The following is an 18,091-nucleotide window of genomic DNA, read 5'->3' as shown; positions in this document are numbered from 1 at the left end:
GCTGTTATTTATGTGTTTGCAGTTTTTATATAGTTAATATCTCTGCTTTCTGCTTCCTAAAAACCAAAAGGCGGGGGAGGGTTTCATCTACTCTCTTTTCAGAAAGGAGAAAAGGAGGGATAAACTCCCATTTTCATCCTCTAAGAAGACAAGAGCAGCAGCTCAGACTTGCTAGTTTATCACGCTGTGAAAAACAGATTTCCTCTGGCAGAAAATAAAGTTAGGAATGAGTTTCAGAATAAAATCCGGAGGCTGGGGGTGGCTCAAGCCTGTAATCCCAGCATTTTGGAAGGTCAGGCGGGAGGATTGCTTAGGCCAGGAGTTTGAGACCAGCCTGGGCAACATAGTGAGACTCTGAGACCCCGTCTCTTAAAAAAAAAAAAAAATTCTCCAGGAGTGGTGGTGCACACCTGTAGTCCTAGCTATTCAGGAGGCAGAGGTGGGAGGCTTGAGACCGGTAGTTTGAGGTTACAGTGTTCTATGATTGTGCCACTGCACTCCAGCCCGAGTGACAGAGTCCCTGTCTTTAAAAATAAATAAATATATAAAAATAAATGAAATCCGTATTTACTCAGTGAGATTATGGCTAAAATAAGAAACTGGGCCAGGCACAGTGGCTCATGTCTGTAATCCCAGCAGTTTGGGAGGCCGAGGTGGGCAGATCACTTGAGGTCAGGAGTTCGAGACCAGCTTGGCCATCATGGTGAAACCTCATCTCTGCTAAAATGCAAAAATTAGCTGGGCTTGGTGGTGTGCGCCTGTAATCCCAGCTACTCGGAAGGCTGGGGCAGGAGAATCGCTTGAACCTGGGAGGCAGATGTTGCAGTGAGCCGAGATCGTACCACTGCACTCCAGCCTGGGTGACAGAGCGAGACTCTGACTCAGACAAAAACAAAAAAAACTGAAGTGATTCAGAGAATGGTCAAAGAGCTTATAGCTGGGGTTCTAAGTCAGCACTGAGACTTAATCTACTTGAGCCAAACTGGATTACTGCTAGTAAACTGGTAGATGAATAATCATGCATTTGTCATAATCTTAAACTTTTTTTTTGGCAATGTTTGTGTCAGGATGCAACACCTTTTAAGTTCGTTTCCAGAGATTCAAGATACTCCCTTAAGCAGTTTTTAAAACAAGCACTCATTGACCACTATGTGCCAAATTCTCTTATGAACTTATTCTGATTCTTGTCATTTTTTTGTAGGGTAAATCATGTTAGTGTTCAAATTCATCTTTTTTTTTTTTTTTTATGAAGTATTTATTGATCATTCTTGGGTGTTTCTGGGAGAGGGGGATATGGGAGGGTCATAGGATAATAGTGGAGAGAAGGTCAGGAGATAAACACATGAACAAAGGTCTCTGGTTTTCCTAGGCAGAGGACCCTGCGGCCTTCTGCAGTGTTTGTGCCCCTGGGTACTTGAGATTAGGGAGTGGTGATGACTCTTAAAGAGCATGCTGCCTTCAAGCATCTGTTTAACAAAGCACATCTTGCACCGCCCTTAATCCATTTAACTCTGAGTTGACACAGCACATGTTTCAGAGAGCACGGGGCTGGGGGCAAGGCCATAGATCAACAGCATCCCAAGGCAGAAGAATTTCTCCTAGTCAGAACAAAATGGACTCTCCTATGCCCACCTCTTTCTACACAGATACAGCAACAATCTGATCTCTCCTTCCTTTCCCCACACATCCCCCCCCTTCCTTTCAACAAAACCGCCATCGTCCTCATGGCCCGCTCCCGATGGTCGCTGTCTCTTCGGAGCTGTTGGGTACACCTCCCAGACAGGGCGGCCGGGCAGAGGCGCTCCTCACCTCCCAGACAGGGCGGCCGGGCAGAGGCGCTCCTCGCTTCCCAGACGGGGCCGCCCGGGCAGAGGCGCTCCTCGCTTCCCAGACGGGGCAGCCCGGGCAGAGGCGCTCCTCACTTCCCAGATCGGGCGGCCGGGCAGAGGCGCTCCTCACTTCCCAGACGGGGCGGCCGGGCAGAGACGCTCCTCACTTCCTCCCAGACGGGGCGGCGGCCAGGCAGAGGCGCTCCTCACCTCCCAGACAGGGCGGCCGGGCAGAGGCGCTCCTCACTTCCCAGATCGGGCGGCCGGGCAGAGGCGCTCCTCACTTCCCAGACGGGGCGGCCGGGCAGAGACGCTCCTCACTTCCTCCCAGACGGGGCGGCGGCCAGGCAGAGGCGCTCCTCACCTCCCAGACAGGGCGGCCGGGCAGAGGCGATCCTCACTTCCCAGACTGGGCGGCCGGGCAGAGGCGCTCCTCACTTCCCAGACTGGGCGGCCGGGCAGAGGCGCTCCTCACCTCCTAGACGGGGTGGCCAGGCAGAGGCGCTCCTCACTTCCCAGACGGTGTGGCGGCTGGGCAGAGGCGCTCCTCCCTTCCCAGATGGGGCAGCCAGGCAGAGGCGCTCCTCACTTCCTCCCAGACGGGGTGGCGGCCAGGCAGAGGCGCTCCTCACTTCCCAGAGGGGGCAGCCGGGCAGAGGTGCTCCTCACTTCCTCCCAGACGGGGTGGCGGCCGGGCAGAGGCACTCCTCACCTCCCAGACGGGGCGGCCGGGCAGAGGTGCTCCTCATCTCCCAGACGGGGCAGCCGGGCAGAGGTGCTCCTCACTTCCTCCCAGACGGGGTGACGGCCGGGCAGAGGCACTCCTCACCTCCCAGACGGGGCGGCCGGGCAGAGGCGCTCCTCACCTCCCAGACGGAGTGGCCAGGCAGAGGCGCTCCTCACTTCCTATACGGGGTGGCGGCCGGGCAGAGGCGCTCCTCACTTCCCAGATGGGGCAGCCGGGCAGAGGCGCTCCTCACTTCCTCCCAGACGGGGTGGCGGCCAGGCAGAGGCGCTCCTCACCTCCCAGATGGGGCGGCCGGGCAGAGGTGCTCCTCATCTCCCAGACGGGGCGGCCGGGCAGAGGTGCTCCTCATCTCCCAGACGGGGCAGCCGGGCAGAGGTGCTCCTCACTTCCTCCCAGACGGGGTGACGGCCGGGCAGAGGCGCTCCTCACCTCCCAGACGGAGTGGTCAGGCAGAGGCGCTCCTCACTTCCCATATGGGGTGGCGGCCGGGCAGAGGCGCTCCTCACTTCCCAGATGGGGCAGCCGGGCAGAGGCGCTCCTCACTTCCTCCCAGACGGGGTGGCGGCCAGGCAGAGGCGCTCCTCACCTCCCAGATGGGGCGGCCGGGCAGAGGTGCTCCTCATCTCCCAGACGGGGCGGCCGGGCAGAGGTGCTCCTCATCTCCCAGACGGGGCAGCCGGGCAGAGGTGCTCCTCACTTCCTCCCAGACGGGGTGACGGCCGGGCAGAGGCGCTCCTCACCTCCCAGACGGAGTGGTCAGGCAGAGGCGCTCCTCACTTCCCATATGGGGTGGCGGCCGGGCAGAGGCGCTCCTCACTTCCCAGATGGGGCAGCCGGGCAGAGGCGCTCCTCACTTCCTCCCAGACGGGGTGGCGGCCAGGCAGAGGCACTCCTCACCTCCCAGATGGGGCGGCCGGGCAGAGGTGCTCCTCATCTCCCAGATGGGGCAGCCGGGCATAGGTGCTCCTCACTTCCTCCCAGACGGGGTGGCAGCCGGGCAGAGGCACTCCTCACCTCCCAGACGGGGCGGCCGGGCAGAGACGCTCCTCACTTCCCATACGGGGTGGCGGCTGGGCAGAGGCGCTCCTCACTTCCTCCCAGACGGGGTGGCGGCCAGGCAGAGGTGCTCCTCACTTCCCAGACGGGGTGGCCGGGCAGAGGCGCTCCTCACTTCCCATACGGGGTGGCAGCCGGGCAGAGGCGCTCCTCACTTCCCAGATGGGGTAGCCGGGCAGAGGCACTCCTCACTTCCTCCCAGACGGGGTGGCGGCCGGGCAGAGGCGCTCCTCACTTCCCAGACGGGGCGGCCGGGCAGAGGTGCTCCTCACTTCCTCCCAGACGGGGTGGCGGCCGGGCAGAGGCGCTCCTCACCTCCCAGACGGGGTGGCCGGGCAGAGGCGCTCCTCCCTTCCCAGACAGAGTGGCCAGGCAGAGGCGCTCCTCACCTCCCAGAGTGGGCGGCCAGGCAGAGGCGCTCCTCACTTCCCAGAGTGGACGGCCGGGCAGAGGCGCTCCTCACTTCCCATAGGGGGTGGCAGCCGGGTAGAGGCGCTCCTCACTTCCCAGATGGGGCAGCTGGGCAGAGGTGCTCCTCACTTCCTCCCAGACGGGGTGGCGGCCAGGCAGAGGCGCTCCTCACCTCCCAGACGGGGCGGCGGGGCAGAGGCACTCCTCACCTCCCAGACGGGGCGGCTGGGCAGAGGCGCTCCTCACCTCCCAGAAGGGGCAGCTGGGCAGAGGCGCTCCTCACTTCCCATATGGGGTGGCAGCCGGGCAGAGGCACTCCTCACTTCCCAGACGGGGTGGCGGCCAGGCAGAGGCGCTCCTCACTTCCCAGATGGGGCAACCGGGCAGAGGCGCTCCTCACTTCCTCCCAGACGGGGTGGCGGCCAGGCAGAGGCGCTCCTCACCTCCCAGACGGGGCGGCCGGGCACAGGTGCTCCTCATCTCCCAGACGGGGCAGCCGGGCAGAGGCGCTCCTCACTTCCTCCCAGACGGGGTGGCAGCTGAGCAAAGGGGCTCCCCACATCCCAGATGATGGGCGGCCGGGCAGAGGCGCTCCTCACTTCCCAGATATGGCGGCCGGGCAGAGGGGCTCCTAACATCCCAGACGATGGGCGGCCAGGCAGAGATGCTCCTCACTTCCTAGAGGGGGTGGTGGCGGGGCAGAGGCTGTAATCCTAGCACTTTAAGAGGCCAAGGCAGGAGGCTGGTAGGTGGAGGTTGCAGCGAGCCGAGATCACACCACTGCACTCCAGCCTGAGCACCATTGTGCATTGAGTTAGCGAGACTCCGTCTGCAATCCCAGCACCTCGGGAGGCCGAGGCAGGCAGATCACTCGAGGCCAGGAGCTGGAGACCAGCCCGGTCAACACGGTGAAACCCCGTCTCCACCAAAAATACAAAAACCATTCAGGCGTGGCGGCGTGCGCCTGCAATCCCAGGCACTCGGCAGGCCGAGGCAGGAGAGTCACAGGAGCCCGAGGCAGGGAGGTTGCAGCGAGCCGAGATCATGGCAGTACAGTCCAGCTTCGATAACAGCGGGAGACCGAAAAAAGAAGGAGAGGGAGACCGAAGAGAGGGAGCCCGAAGAGAGGGAGACCGAAGAGAGGGAGAGGGAGAGGGAGAGGGAGAGGGAGAGCTCAAATTCATCTTCTTGACTATACTTTGCTTGTAATTTTAGGGTCTTTTGTAACTCTTAAATCTAGAGCTGTTTTCTTGTTAGGAAGCCCTTCCAACCCTACTAGCCCATTGACAATGTGTGCGCTCATCAACATTGAAAGAGAGGTTCGAAAGAGCTGATAAGGGAAAAGCAAGTAGGCACAATTCTTGTGGCACAAAGGTGCCAGACTGGGAATGCAGTGGGGTGACTGTATCATTTTATCTGCTGTTGTGTAACAAACCATTAAAAAATTTAGTGGCTTAAAGTAACAGTCATCTATTTTGCTCACACTGCACCTTAGGCAGGACTCAGTGAGATCAGCTCATCTGTTCCATGTGGTATCATTTGGGGCTGCTCCACTGGGTGTGGGAGGATCCACCTTCAAGATGGCTCACTGGCTGACAAGACAGTGCTGGCTCAGCTGAAAGCTCAACCACGGCCCTCAGTTCCATTCCACAGGCTACTTCAGCTTGCTCTTGGCACGATGGTAAGGTTCCAAGGGTGAGCATCCCAAGACAGGAAGTGGGGATACCAGTTTCTTAAGATCTGGGTCCAGAAAATGGCAGTGTCACTTCCACTGTATTCTATTGGTCAAGCAATCACAAAGCTCCAAGGAAACTCAAGAATGGACATGGGCCCTACTCAATAAAGGTGTCAAGAAATTCTGGAGCCATGTTTTAAAACCACAGTGAACTTGAGAGCATGGACATCTGAGTGGATAGGAATAAGAATATACTCATTGACTAGCACTGGGAATATGGGACAAATGGTTTATGGAGCTACAGTGTACAGACAGGATTGGAAAGATCATGAAAATGCAAGACCAAATCCCAGGGAAGGCTGGCCCAACAGAGGGCCATTCAGCCAGAAGTCTAGGTATATGGAAGCTAGCTGAGAAGCAGAGGTAAAGACAAGGCCAGGCAGTCACAAGGTGGGAAGGACATGGGGAAGCTGAAGGTCAGAACAAGGCCAAGTGTCTGTAATCTGGTTAGGAGAATAGTCAGCAGTAGTCAAAGGAAATAAGACACCTAGAACCAAAAGGCGAACCCAAGAAAACAAGTCAATGCCAGAAAAGAAGGCAGAAATAGGGCTGGGAGCAGTGGCTCAGGCCTGTGATCTCAGCACTTTGGGAAGCCGAGGCAGGTGGATCGCCTGAGGTCAGGAGTTCGAGACTAGCCTGGCCGACGTGGTGAAACTGTCTCTACTAAAAATACAAAAAATTAGGCGTGGTGGCAGGTGCCTGTAGTCCCAGCTGAGGCTGAGGCAGGAGAATTGCTTGAACCTGGGAGGTGGAGGTTGCACTGAGCTGAGATCGCGCCGTTGCACTCCAGCCTGGGCAACAAGAGCAAAACTCCATCTCAAAAAAAAAAAAAAAAAAAAAAAAAAGGCAGAAATAGGAATCCAGATCTAAGACATACATAACAATCAGAAAGAGGCAAGTCAAGGAGGAATAAAACAGACAAGACTTCAACATGGAGGCAGGGTGGGGAAAGCCCACACTGCATCCACTTGACTATGCTGCTATGAGATCTCAAGGTACCTCTCCAGAGCATCAACGAGGCAGGTCAGCAGTCATGAAGTGACCATAATGTTCCATATACCATATGAATAGGCAGACAAAAACTCTAAACACCTGAGCTGCAGTTATTTCAATTCAGGTTTTATTAAAGTTGTTTCTGAATATTTTTTCTCAGTGACCCTTGTTCTGATGAATATTACATTTCATCCTTAGTTTTGCTCATTTGATTTTGCTTTAGTGTTTTAAGAACTTTTATTTATCAAATCCTTTGCCATGAATGAGAGCACCAAATAACATATCAATACCCAACTGCCTGATTCCTTTACAGCAGTAAAAGTCAGTAAAACATTTGTACAATCCAAGTACTAAAACACCAAGATCCCCTCTTCAAGTGAGAGTGAGCCAAAGCTTCCTTAGTATCACCTCAAGCCAATGTCTTTTCACTATACCATTAAGATGAAAATAACTAAGAGCACTGACACAATTTTCTTGCTCTTTCCATCTAAAAATGTGGGTTTCTTGTGGTGTGGCTAATTTTAAAAACCAGAAAATGGAAGGAAAATAAGTCAGTGAATGATTAGCTTACAAGTTTTTTCTACTCATCATTAACCAGTCTTCCCTTTTCCCTAGACTTTAGACAGCCATAAAAAGGCAGGAAAAACAATGTGCATAATAAAAAAATAAAAATAAATAGCTGAGCACCTACTGTAGTAGGCATTTAACACATTTCACTTAATCCTCACAATGCTGTGAAAGAACTATTATAATCATTTTACGAATAAAGAAACAGGCTCAGAAGGGTGAAATCACTGGTGCCTAAAGTCATGCAGGTGACTGAGCTGGGATTTAAGTTCAAGCCTATGCTCTAATATGCTGCTTTGGCTCCCCAAAGCCCTTCAACTTGAGATTCTTACTACTATAGCTTCATCTTCTAATTCTAAATTTACACTTTTAAGTCTGCAAAACTACTGAATAACAAAAGAACCTAAAATTATTCTCAATTTACTTGCCAAAATGGGAGATGTAATAGAGCATTAGAAAATTCTTCTAGACTGGGCAATATAGTGAGACCCCGCCTGTAAAAAACAAACCACCAACCAAAAAAAAAAGAAAAAAAAGAAACAACTAGCCAGGCATGGTGGTGCACTTGCCTGTAGTCCTGGCTACTTGGTAGGCTGAGGTGGGAGGATCACTTGAGCTCGTTAGGTAGAGACATCTCTTTAGGTAATCATAACATTCCATACCTAAAATTATTGTTAATTGTAATTAATGTTAATTCTAACTGGTGATGATAGCTAGCAATAAAAAAACATACAGAGAGTAATTACAATCAGCTCATTTTCTTATTGTCACCATCTGTCAATCTCATAGAATGGAAGGCAAAAAAAGACAACTTCCTATTGTGAACCTTGATTGTTCATTAAATTTACAATATACACTTAGCGGAATGCCAAAAGATGTTCTGGTTTTACAAGCTTAACCACCAGTCTTTTGATTGCATTTTAAAAGTGCATATTTACTTGTTTTTTAAGGGTCTAAATCTGATGAACATGGTAGGACCCACAAGGAGATGGCTTTATTGATAAGTTTGTGTGCTGTCTTAGAATTATCCTAATGTATAAGAGGATAACTTTCCACCACTCCACTGAATGTCAGAGAGTTCCAGTGGAAAATGGATTTATTTTATAACTTCAACCTAAACCTATATAATCTAGACATCCAACAACATCTGATTGTCTGCTGGAGACTTAATTGCATGCCCATTAATCTTAAATGATTAACATTAATATCTAGTTGTTCTTCATTCATATTCTCACTGGAATTTAGTCAATAGTTTAGAGATTATTTTCCTCGTGTCCGGTCCTAAAAAGACTAGATTTTCATACTTCAGAAGCAGAAAGGGTGAGATTTGATCATTAAGGCCTCTTCCAACATTAAAATATCCATAACTGACTGCCTTCCTAAAATCTGACTGATGTATCATTCATTAAGTCATTTATTGGACAAATCTTTTACAGAATACCAGCTATAAGACTGAAAAAAACCACACAGGCCCATTAATTCTAGAGGCTAATATATAAAAGGTGAGCTCAATGTTTACACAAATGTGACTTAACAGATACAAAGAACAGGAAATAAAGCTTGTCAATATAACAGAGGTAGTGATTTGTGAGTACCAACTTAAAAAAAAAAAAAAAAAATTTGCGGGTGCAGTGGTGAACACCTGTAGTCCTAGCTACTTGGCAGGCTGAGGCAGGATTGCTTGGGCCCAGGAGTTGGAGGTCAGCCTGGGCAACACAGGAAAAAAAAAATTGCTAAGAGGAGAGAATACTTATGTTAAGTGTTCTTATCAGAAAAAATACCATAAATAGAGCCGGAGGAAACTTAAAAAAAAATTCAGCATAACTATTAATAAATGAAATGAGAAATCATGGGAACCTAACACTTTTGTCCTGATCACCACCTCCCATCATTTAATAAAGGATTATAAGGTAAAATTGGCAAAGGGGCAGAGGAGTAAAGGCTGGTGGAATAAGTTGTAGGTAAATTACCCAAATAGAGCCATCTGGGTCATTAGCTGTTAGTGCTGCCTCAGTTTGCCTGAAATGATTATATGACAGGGAGGCTGAAAATAATTTGAAGAGCAAAGACAGCACAAGGCTTTTTGGCCATTCTTGCTTGAAAGGGTCCTGGGTATCTCAAATTTCGATGCTCCCTGCCTTCCAAGTCTCATCTAGACCTCTAACCCCTGCAAATGGGGATGAGAAAGGGGTGGTATGGGACAATGATGTGAGCATAAAGCCTATCTAGTTGGGATTACAAGAACAAAAGATGGCTAAAAGGAAAAAAACAAAACAAAAGGTAAAGTCCTGAAAATCTATGTGTATAAAAATCAATCAAATGATCTAAATTTATACAACCATGAAGCTTTATCCTCTAAGTACCCAAATGTTGAACCAATCTCTACCATCTCCTTTTTCCACAAAATACAAGATACTACACAATTCCTGCTATAGGGACCACTAGGAAGAAACATGTAGTTGAAAACCCATAGTTAAAAGGATTTTGGATTCAAATTTATCACAGTACCAATTTTCCTAAACATGTTTTGATAAAGGCCATTGGAACACCTGTCACACTGTTCAAATGCCCAATGGTAAGACTTCTGATGAGACCAAACAGGTCACATTAAATCAATAGAATATCTTAGAAATAAAGCCAATATGACTAAATCCAAAACATATCACATGAAGTACCTCATGTACAATACAAACCTAGTTTAATAAATAAAAGAAACATAGGTGACTGTGCTCTGGGAGAACATCCAGTTCCTGATGGCCTCTTCACAGTCTTCTCTGAGACTCCACTGCCACTTCCACTCGGGCAAGCCTAATGGTGCGGCCATGAAGTTTGTAGCCATCTTGTCTTACTAATGCCACAGTGCCAGGCTGCACCCCAACACCAGCTGGCACATGACAGATGAGTTCATGCTCATGGGGGTCATATTTGTCACCAATGGGTGTCAGCTTCTCCAGACCATGCTTGGCAAATACACTTTTCAGCTTTGCTTCTAAAAGCAACAACCCTCGGAAGACCTTCTCCAGAGTGAGCTTTTGGTCCTCAGGCTCTGATTCTTCAGAAATGCACTCTGTAGTCTTCTCCAAAATGTCAGCCACTTCCACCAAGTCCTTACAGAAACTCTGGATTCCTGCAGAGAAGCCAGATATTTTTATTGTTTGTGAGGAAATCACTCTGCCCTTGGGCATAGAGTTTGGTTAAGGCCTAGATAGACGGCTAGTGTGCTGAGTAGTCCAGCAAGTAGAAAGGTTGCCACACAGGACTCAGAGATCATCACTGATTACCACCCCAACCCAACTGACAAGTCAGTGTCTCTCTCAGAAGGCATATATGACTAGGAACCTGACTAGGAAATGGAAAAGACAGAACCCAAGAACTAGGTAAGACTATACACAACAGGCTTAAACCTGTTCTTTAAAAACAACTATTTTTATGTACATGAATTTTTGTTGCTATTTGCTTGTAGTATTATGTACATTTTGAAAATTCCTGCCTGTCCCAGTTGTGCTAGGGCATACATTCTCAACAGGGACAAGACATTAATATTTCATAAGAAGGGCAGTAACAATAAAAAAAGAAAGTCAACAACACTATGCTAAGGGGTGTCATGAATGGTTTATTCTTGAGGACTGGCTAAATAGGAACACGAAAGTAAGACACAGCCATAGATGAGGTTAAGGTGGCTATGAAGTTGCCAGAGATGGACCCACAAAACTTGTCTGATTTTTTAAAAGAGTCATATGAACTGTTGCAAGACAAAAGTAAATTCAGTTGCTGAGAAATCCCATTACACTCAATTCTAAAACTTGATTTTTCTTACGGAAATGAGGACAAGAAAGTCATCATTAGAGAGGTCTATGACAATACCAAAGCTCCAGTGGGGGCTGGTGAGAGGCAAGGACTTTGTTAATCTGACTTTAATCCAGGGACAGGCTTAAGGCCTTGTGTCAAAACAGGCTAGGTCTTTGACTTTGAAGTCTTTGAAGTCAAAGACTTTTTTTTCTTTTTTTTTTTGAGACTGAGTCTCATTCTGTTGACCAGGCTGGAGTGTAGGGGCATGATCCTGGCTTACTGCAAGCTCTGCCTCCTGGGTTCAAGTGATTCTCGTGCCTCAGCCTCCAGAGTGGCTGGGATTACAGGCGCCCGCCACCATGCCTAGCTAGTTTGTATTTTCAGTAGAGACAAGGTGTCATGTTGGCCAGACTGGTCTTGAATCCTGATCTCATGTGATCTGACAGCCTTAGACTCTCAAAGTGCTGGGATTACAGGCATAAGCCACTGCGCCCAGCCAAAGACATTTTTATTGTAAATAAATCTCTCACCAAATATCTTGGCGTCTTCCACACATCTCTGGGTTCGCCTCCTTATGTTTTCACAATCAGCTACAGCTCTCTGGTATCTCACCTGAATATCAAAAGCAAAATCAAAAGGATGAGAAAACAAATACTTATTGGTGGAAGAGAATGTTTTTGCTTACTTTACAAATTTCACCCTTTTGATACGTTTTTATAAAACAAACTAGGAGTTACAGAAATCTTAGATCAGCTACTCCAAATTCCCAGTCAACGCAGAAACCCACTCTTTAGCAGCACTGCTAGGTAGTCATTTAGCCTGACAGTTCAAACTCCTAACAGTTTCAAGTTCATTATCTTCAGAAAAAGCTTTCTTTTTCATATTCAGCCAACACTGCCAACCTCCAACTTCTTTCATTGACTTGAACTTAAGGATAACTGAGAATAAGTTTTAAAAGGATGCCATCTACGCAGGGTGCGGTGGCTCACGCCTGTAATCCTAGCACTTTGGGAGGCTGAGATGGGCGAATCACCTGAGGTCAGGAGTTTGAGACCAGCCTGGCCAACATGGTAAAACCCTGTCTCTACTAAAAATACAAAAATCAGCCTGGCATGGTGTCAGGCACCTGTAATCCCAGCTATTCGGGAGGCAGAAGAAGCACTTGAACCCGGGAGGCAGACGTTGCAGTGAGCTGAGATCATGCCATTGTAATCCAGCCTGGACAACAAGAGCGAAACTACGTCTCATTAAAAAAAAAAAAAAAAGTATGTCATCTATTTGGAGGCAGTTATTTTACCCTCTTTAGTCCTTTTCTCTCTCATTCTTAAGACAATTCTTGGTTCTTTCAATTGCTGTCATAAGGTATGCTTTCCAGCCTCCTTACCATTCTATCTAGGTGGTTTTGCTTTGGAATTCCTCTAGTTCATCTATCTCTCTCTAAGTATGTCTATCAACCCAGGACTGGGTCCAGTATGCCAGACATGGTCTCATCAGCAAAGAACAATGGTCACTGACCTCACTCATTCAACAAATATTTATTGTCTACTATATTCCAGGCACTGTACACCTCCTTTAATCTGCCGAAACATCAGATATCTAAGTGCTGTGACATAATAGGAAACCGAAAAGAGATGACTATCTTTAGCCAGTGGTGTTTTTGAACTACTACCGTTTTTTTTCTGCCCAGTATACCTAGCAAGGAGTGGAGGAGGGATGAGGGGTAGCAGATAAAGAGCCAATTAAAGAAAACTTCATTTTAAAAATTGACATAAAAAACTTTATGTGGATATTTAAACGAGAGAGATGAAGAAGAAATATAAAATTGACTCACTGTTAAATCCTGGACTTCTTTCTCCAGTTTGACAGCTTTTACCCTTAAGGCTCGTTCAGCAAGAGGGGGCCCAAGCTCATCAGGAGGGTCCTCAGAACGGCAGTCCTCACCAGCAGTTCTCTGGGTGGCAGTGCTGAATGGAAGCGGCCATCCCCTAAAACAGGAAGGAGGCGCATAATGAAGAAATGCCATCATAAGCCAAAATTACAACCAAGTTTAGAGACCAGAGATCTTCCCAGATGGAATCTCTGGAGAAAGCGTTTTCAGTTATAGTAACAAATGAACACTTATGAAATCCTTACCATGTACCAGACACTGTTTTACTTGAGTCATCTTTTCCTCTCACAACAATATGTGAGATAAGTCCTATCATTATCCCTATTTTACAGATGAGAAAACTGATGCTGAGAGGCTTAAGGCATAATGGCCTGCTCAAGATCACATAGTTGGTATTCCGCTGGGTCAGGACACTAAGAACCAGGCGGCAGAAATAGCCAGAACTAGGTATACAAAAGTCAGCAGAAGGAAACCAAATGCTAGTACCCAGAACCAGAGGAGCATTATCAGAAGCGGGCATTCAAAAAGTCATATAGTCCTGGTTCAACCTTCTAACTTACAGATGAGGGAAATTAAGTCCAGTAAAGGGACCTTAAGGCTTAGAATTCTAAGCCTTCCTCACCACAAGCTATAAGGCTTTTAGGAGACCTGTGCTGAGAAAGAAATTCCCACCTATGTATAAGATCAATTCAATGAAATACTTATACAATACTATATGTTACTGCTGATGAACTATAGACACAGGTGAAAATAGATCTTTGCATTCAACTAGTTATGTAATCTAGAATTTTGTACAGCTAAACTGTTTTGACATTTAGTTCAGTTTACACAGAAATAAATTTAGACTAGGGGCTAGTTTACAGCAAATCTTGGGCTGTGGCAGTCCTGACCCCCCAGTTCAAGGAAGTTTCCATTGCAACTCCTGGATCTTTGTAATTTGACTTTAAGTAAAATTATCCTGAAAATCAATCTGTGAATACACGAGTTCTTTAAAACAATTTATATGGACTGGCATATACCGTAGTGGTCCTCACGGAGACAGCTGAGCAAAGGCTTAAAGAGGGTAAAGGAGTCAGCTTTAAAAAAGGGAAGAGCATCTTGGGCAGAGCAAATAGCTAGTTTAAAGGTGTAAGTAAGCAAGAGGACTTTTATCTCTCCTACTTTCCAAGCTGATCTTAAATTCAATTATTATAATCTGGTGTGTGATTTTATAGACAGTTCCACATTTTGGGGTCAGAAAATATGGTCACCGTAGATCTGGGGCTAATCACACACGGTGAAACATCTTCTCCCTAAAAAAACCACATTTATCCACCTGAAAAAGCAGGTCAAAATATTCTCAGGGGCCGGGCGCGGTGGCTCACGCCTGTAATCCCAGCACTTTGGGAGGCCGAGGCGGGTGGATCACGAGGTCAGGAGATTGAGACCACGGTGAAACCGCGTCTCTACTAAAAATACAAAAAATTAGCTGGGCGTAGTGGCGGGCGCCTGTAGTCCCAGCTACTCGGGAGGCTGAGGCAGGAGAATGGCATGAACCCGGGAGGCGGAGCTTGCAGTGAGCCGAGATTGCGCCACTGCACTCCAGCCTGGGCGACAGAGCGAGACTCCGTCTCAAAAAAAAAAAAAAAAAAAAAAAAAAAAAAATTCTCAGGGCCAGTTCAAAGGGAAAATGGCCAAAGCTTAGACCAAGAAATAGGGGTGAGGAGTTGTGGCCAATCTCAATTCCTATTGCTTCAGAACTGGAGTAGGGAGACAGCTTATCAGAAGGAACCATTTTTCTTCTGGTCATTTCCTTACATCACCAGCAAGCTGCCAAAAAGACTTGAGAAAGGTAAGCAAAACCAAGTCCCGAAACCCTGAATGCAACCTCTCACTTAGGTGCTAGGGTAGGATGTTGGGTCAGGTGTGTTAAGATAAAAAGGGTGACATATGTAGATAAGCACATTTACCAGATTCTCCCGTAGCTTACTTTACAATTCAGAGGTCCAACCCTACCTCGTACTCAACTATTTTTATTCTCTATCCCAGGAAGAAACAGTGTAGGGGCAACAGTCTCTGAGAAAATTAACTAACATCGCTCATTAAATAAAAGCGCCGATTCTAACGCCCTGACTGGTTTCCAGCCCGGGTTCCACCACTTCCCAAATATTTAAGTTTGGAAGTTACTCAACTTTTCTAAACCTCAGTTTCCTTAACTGCTAAATGGGGAATAATAAAAAGAACCACCCATAATTCTGCAGTCGGCCTCGTAAGCGACCAATAAAAGCTGCCGATGGAACTTGTCTTCCGAAGACTGATACAATGGCCGTTTGGAGAAACAAGTTCAGCGGCCTCCTTTTACTGACAGGTACAACAGTGCCCGGATAACGGAGAAAGGACTGGCCTAAGGTCACACGGAGTGAGGGGAGAGAACCCAAATTTACCCACATGTACCACAGGCTGGGAGAAGAGGCCGGGAGAGAGGTACATCCCTTCCTTGGGGGCTTAAGAGACTTCTCACCTTCCAGGCCATGCATGATCTCGGATTTCCCTACCTTCCTCGGCCTAAGAAAGAGGCACGGCTGGGGGCCTCAGTTTCCCCGTCTGTAAAATGGGGCCGTGAGTGCATGGTCGTAAAGGCCGAGAAGCTTGGTCCCCTTGCCTACGCTCAGATAGCTCTCGCCTTCCAGCCCACAACCACCCCGGCTGGCTCGCTAGCCCCGCAGAGTCCTCACGCTCCCGACCCCCCGCCTGCAATGCTTACTTGCTCTCCCACGCGGCACTCCAGGCCAGTAGGCGCTGCACCCGCAGCCGGCAGGCCCACAGCGACCTTACGGCCATGTTCCCGATTTGGGATGAGAGAGGCAGCGCACGCGCACTTGCTGCGAGTGAAGAGACGCTCCCGCTTAAAAACCAGCCTTTGCGGGCGTTTCCCTTTCAGGACTTCCGGACAGGAACGCTATGCTTCCGGTTGCCCGGTGGGCCGCGCAGTTCCCCATCCGGTCGTCCGGAGCGAACGCAACACTTCCGGCTCTCAGTGTGTTCCGCGGGTAGGCGAGGTCCTAGTAGTGACTACGGAGTCTCCGTGCTGGGCGCAGGGTCGGCAGCAAACAAAGCAGATCATAGCTGTGCCCGCATGGAGCTTACTTGATGTTATGAGCGATAAACAGATACAAGCGGGATGTAAAGTCAGAATATGAGCGGTGTTTAAAGGTGAGGGGCAGGTGTTGCGGAAGCCTAGAATAGAAATCTAGCCGTGTGGGAAGTTTTCCCAGAGGAAGGGGGTATTTGAGCTGAGCTGAGGAAAGGGTTCAGGCAGAGGGAAACATCTGCAGAAGCCTAATAAAGAGAGAAGAGTATTGCATGTAAGGGACTGAAATATACAGAGGCGGGAGGGCAACAGGACTAGTGGTTAGGCAGGGCTAGATCACGTGAGCGGTTTAAAACATTGCAGCCTGAACCATTGCCCATCACTCCTCCCAGTCTTTTTCTCTAATGTCCTTCTTATCGACTTGTTTTTTAAATGGTGTGTATTTTCTCATTTTCTCTCACTAAAATCTAAGCTCTTTTAAGGCAGAGACATTGTCTATTCATTCCCATTGAGCAGTGCCCTAATGTAGGTGTTCAAAATTATTTTTTTGAGATGGAGTTTCACTCTGTCACCCAGGCTGGAGTGCAGTGGCACCATCTCGGCTCACTGCAACCTCTGCCTCCCAGGTTCAAGTGATTCTCCTGCCTCAGCCTCCTCAGTAGCTGGGATTACAGGCGCCCACTACGCCCGGCTAATTTTTGTGTTTTTAGCAGAGACGGGGTTTCACCATGTTGGTTAGGCTGGGCTTGAACTCCTGACCTCAGGTGATCTGCCTTCCTCAGCCTTCCAAAGTGCTGGGATTACAGGCATAAGCCACCGCCCCCAGCTTCAAAAAACTTTTTGCTGAATGCAGTTTAGTCTGATTCTGATTGCAATGGAATGTGAAAATAAATAAAACCTCAAAGCTGTTGGAACCTCCCAAATACTTTAAGCTTTGAGACAGATGTGGCTGTGGTTTGAGTCCATGTAGCATGTTTTGTAGTTCTGCTTCTTAGAATTATAGCTTAACTCTCTTCCTCATTGTTCTTGTTCTGTAATGACTAGGAAACAGCAGAGACCAGATTTCTTCCCTCTCAATTACTGATGTTTGTAATAGACGGCCTCCTTTACTGTCCTGTACCTAACTCAGACCAGATGGTGCCCTGAACTGAACTGACCCCATGACAGTTACATCTGCAGGGTGTGATGTTAAATATACCTTTCTTGAAGCAAAAAGACCACCTTAACTACTCAGATCGTTGTAACTATGCATTAAGCCTTGCATAGGAATATGTTGAAATTCTGTTAAACCTCACTGAACCCAAACTTTTACACTTTGGAACACTGACTTCCATCCTTTATAAGACAGACATATTTTTCCATTCTGTGCTTCCTGGGCAGGCTATCCTCAACCTTTGTGCTTGAATAAACTCTCTTTAAACTAGATTCTGACCTTTTAAATTATTTTAGGTTGACAGGGAACATGTGACAAAGGCTTTACATGTTTAAAGAGTCACTTTGACTGCTGTGTGAAGCAGATTGCAAGGTGTAAGAAAAGAGGTAGGGAAGGCAATATGTTGCAGTAGCCCAGGCAAGACGGGGCTATGTTCTGTCCTGGAAGAACAGAGACCTTCCTAACCACTGTAAAGTAACTGTGTCCAGCACCCTTTTAGTTTCTTAGTATTTTATTTCTTTTGCTTCCTTGTTAAGGTTTGTTCCTCCAACTAGAATGTGAGCTTCATGAGGTGTCTGTCTTGTTCACCACTGATTTCTGACATCTGGTATAGTAGGTACTCAAGTATTTGTTGAATGACTTAATTAAGTTGGATAGTGTCAGTGAAGATAGGAAGATATGGATGAATTTTAGAGATTTAGGATGGAAAGCTGACAGACTTGAGAGGATGGATTGGCGACTAGGGTCCAGGGCACTTGGAGTTGCCAGCTTAGTTACTGGATAGCCCCTAAATTTTTTTTTTTTTTTAAGGGAATGGGAAATGTTCCTTGAGCACTCTGAATCTTGTCATAA

At 47.9% G+C, this 18,091-nt stretch overlaps 1 protein-coding gene across 1 annotated transcript; it reads right to left on the bottom strand.

Annotated features, from left to right (window-relative positions):
- Nucleotides 1-6,877: 6,877 nt before the first annotated feature.
- On the bottom strand, nucleotides 6,878-16,374 carry GRPEL2 (GrpE like 2, mitochondrial). The gene is made up of 4 exons (XM_054489168.2): nucleotides 15,760-16,374; nucleotides 12,960-13,113; nucleotides 11,659-11,740; nucleotides 6,878-10,466 (listed from the first exon to the last, which is right to left on the bottom strand). The coding sequence occupies exons 1-4, from the start codon at nucleotides 15,834-15,836 to the stop codon at nucleotides 10,102-10,104; spliced, it is 678 nt and encodes a 225-aa protein (XP_054345143.1). The 5' UTR covers nucleotides 15,837-16,374; the 3' UTR covers nucleotides 6,878-10,101.
- Between the last annotated feature and the right edge of the window lie 1,717 nt (nucleotides 16,375-18,091).

The sequence above is a fragment of the Pongo pygmaeus genome, chromosome 4 (assembly GCF_028885625.2).
Source record: "Pongo pygmaeus isolate AG05252 chromosome 4, NHGRI_mPonPyg2-v2.0_pri, whole genome shotgun sequence".
Lineage (NCBI taxonomy): Eukaryota > Metazoa > Chordata > Mammalia > Primates > Hominidae > Pongo > Pongo pygmaeus.
This window is presented reverse-complemented; position numbering and strand designations above follow the sequence as displayed.

Excerpts from the sequence above, each read along its gene's own strand:
- GRPEL2 (XM_054489168.2), bottom strand. The coding sequence starts at position 15,836 with ATGGCCGTAAGGTCGCTGTGGGCCTGCCGGCTGCGGGTGCAGCGCCTA. Across the intron at positions 13,114-15,759 it reads AGTGCCGCGTGGGAGAGCAA|GGGATGGCCGCTTCCATTCA; the intron begins GTAAGCATTGCA and ends TTCCTGTTTTAG. Across the intron at positions 10,467-11,658 it reads GGAAGACGCCAAGATATTTG|GAATCCAGAGTTTCTGTAAG; the intron begins GTGAGAGATTTA and ends GCTTCTCTGCAG.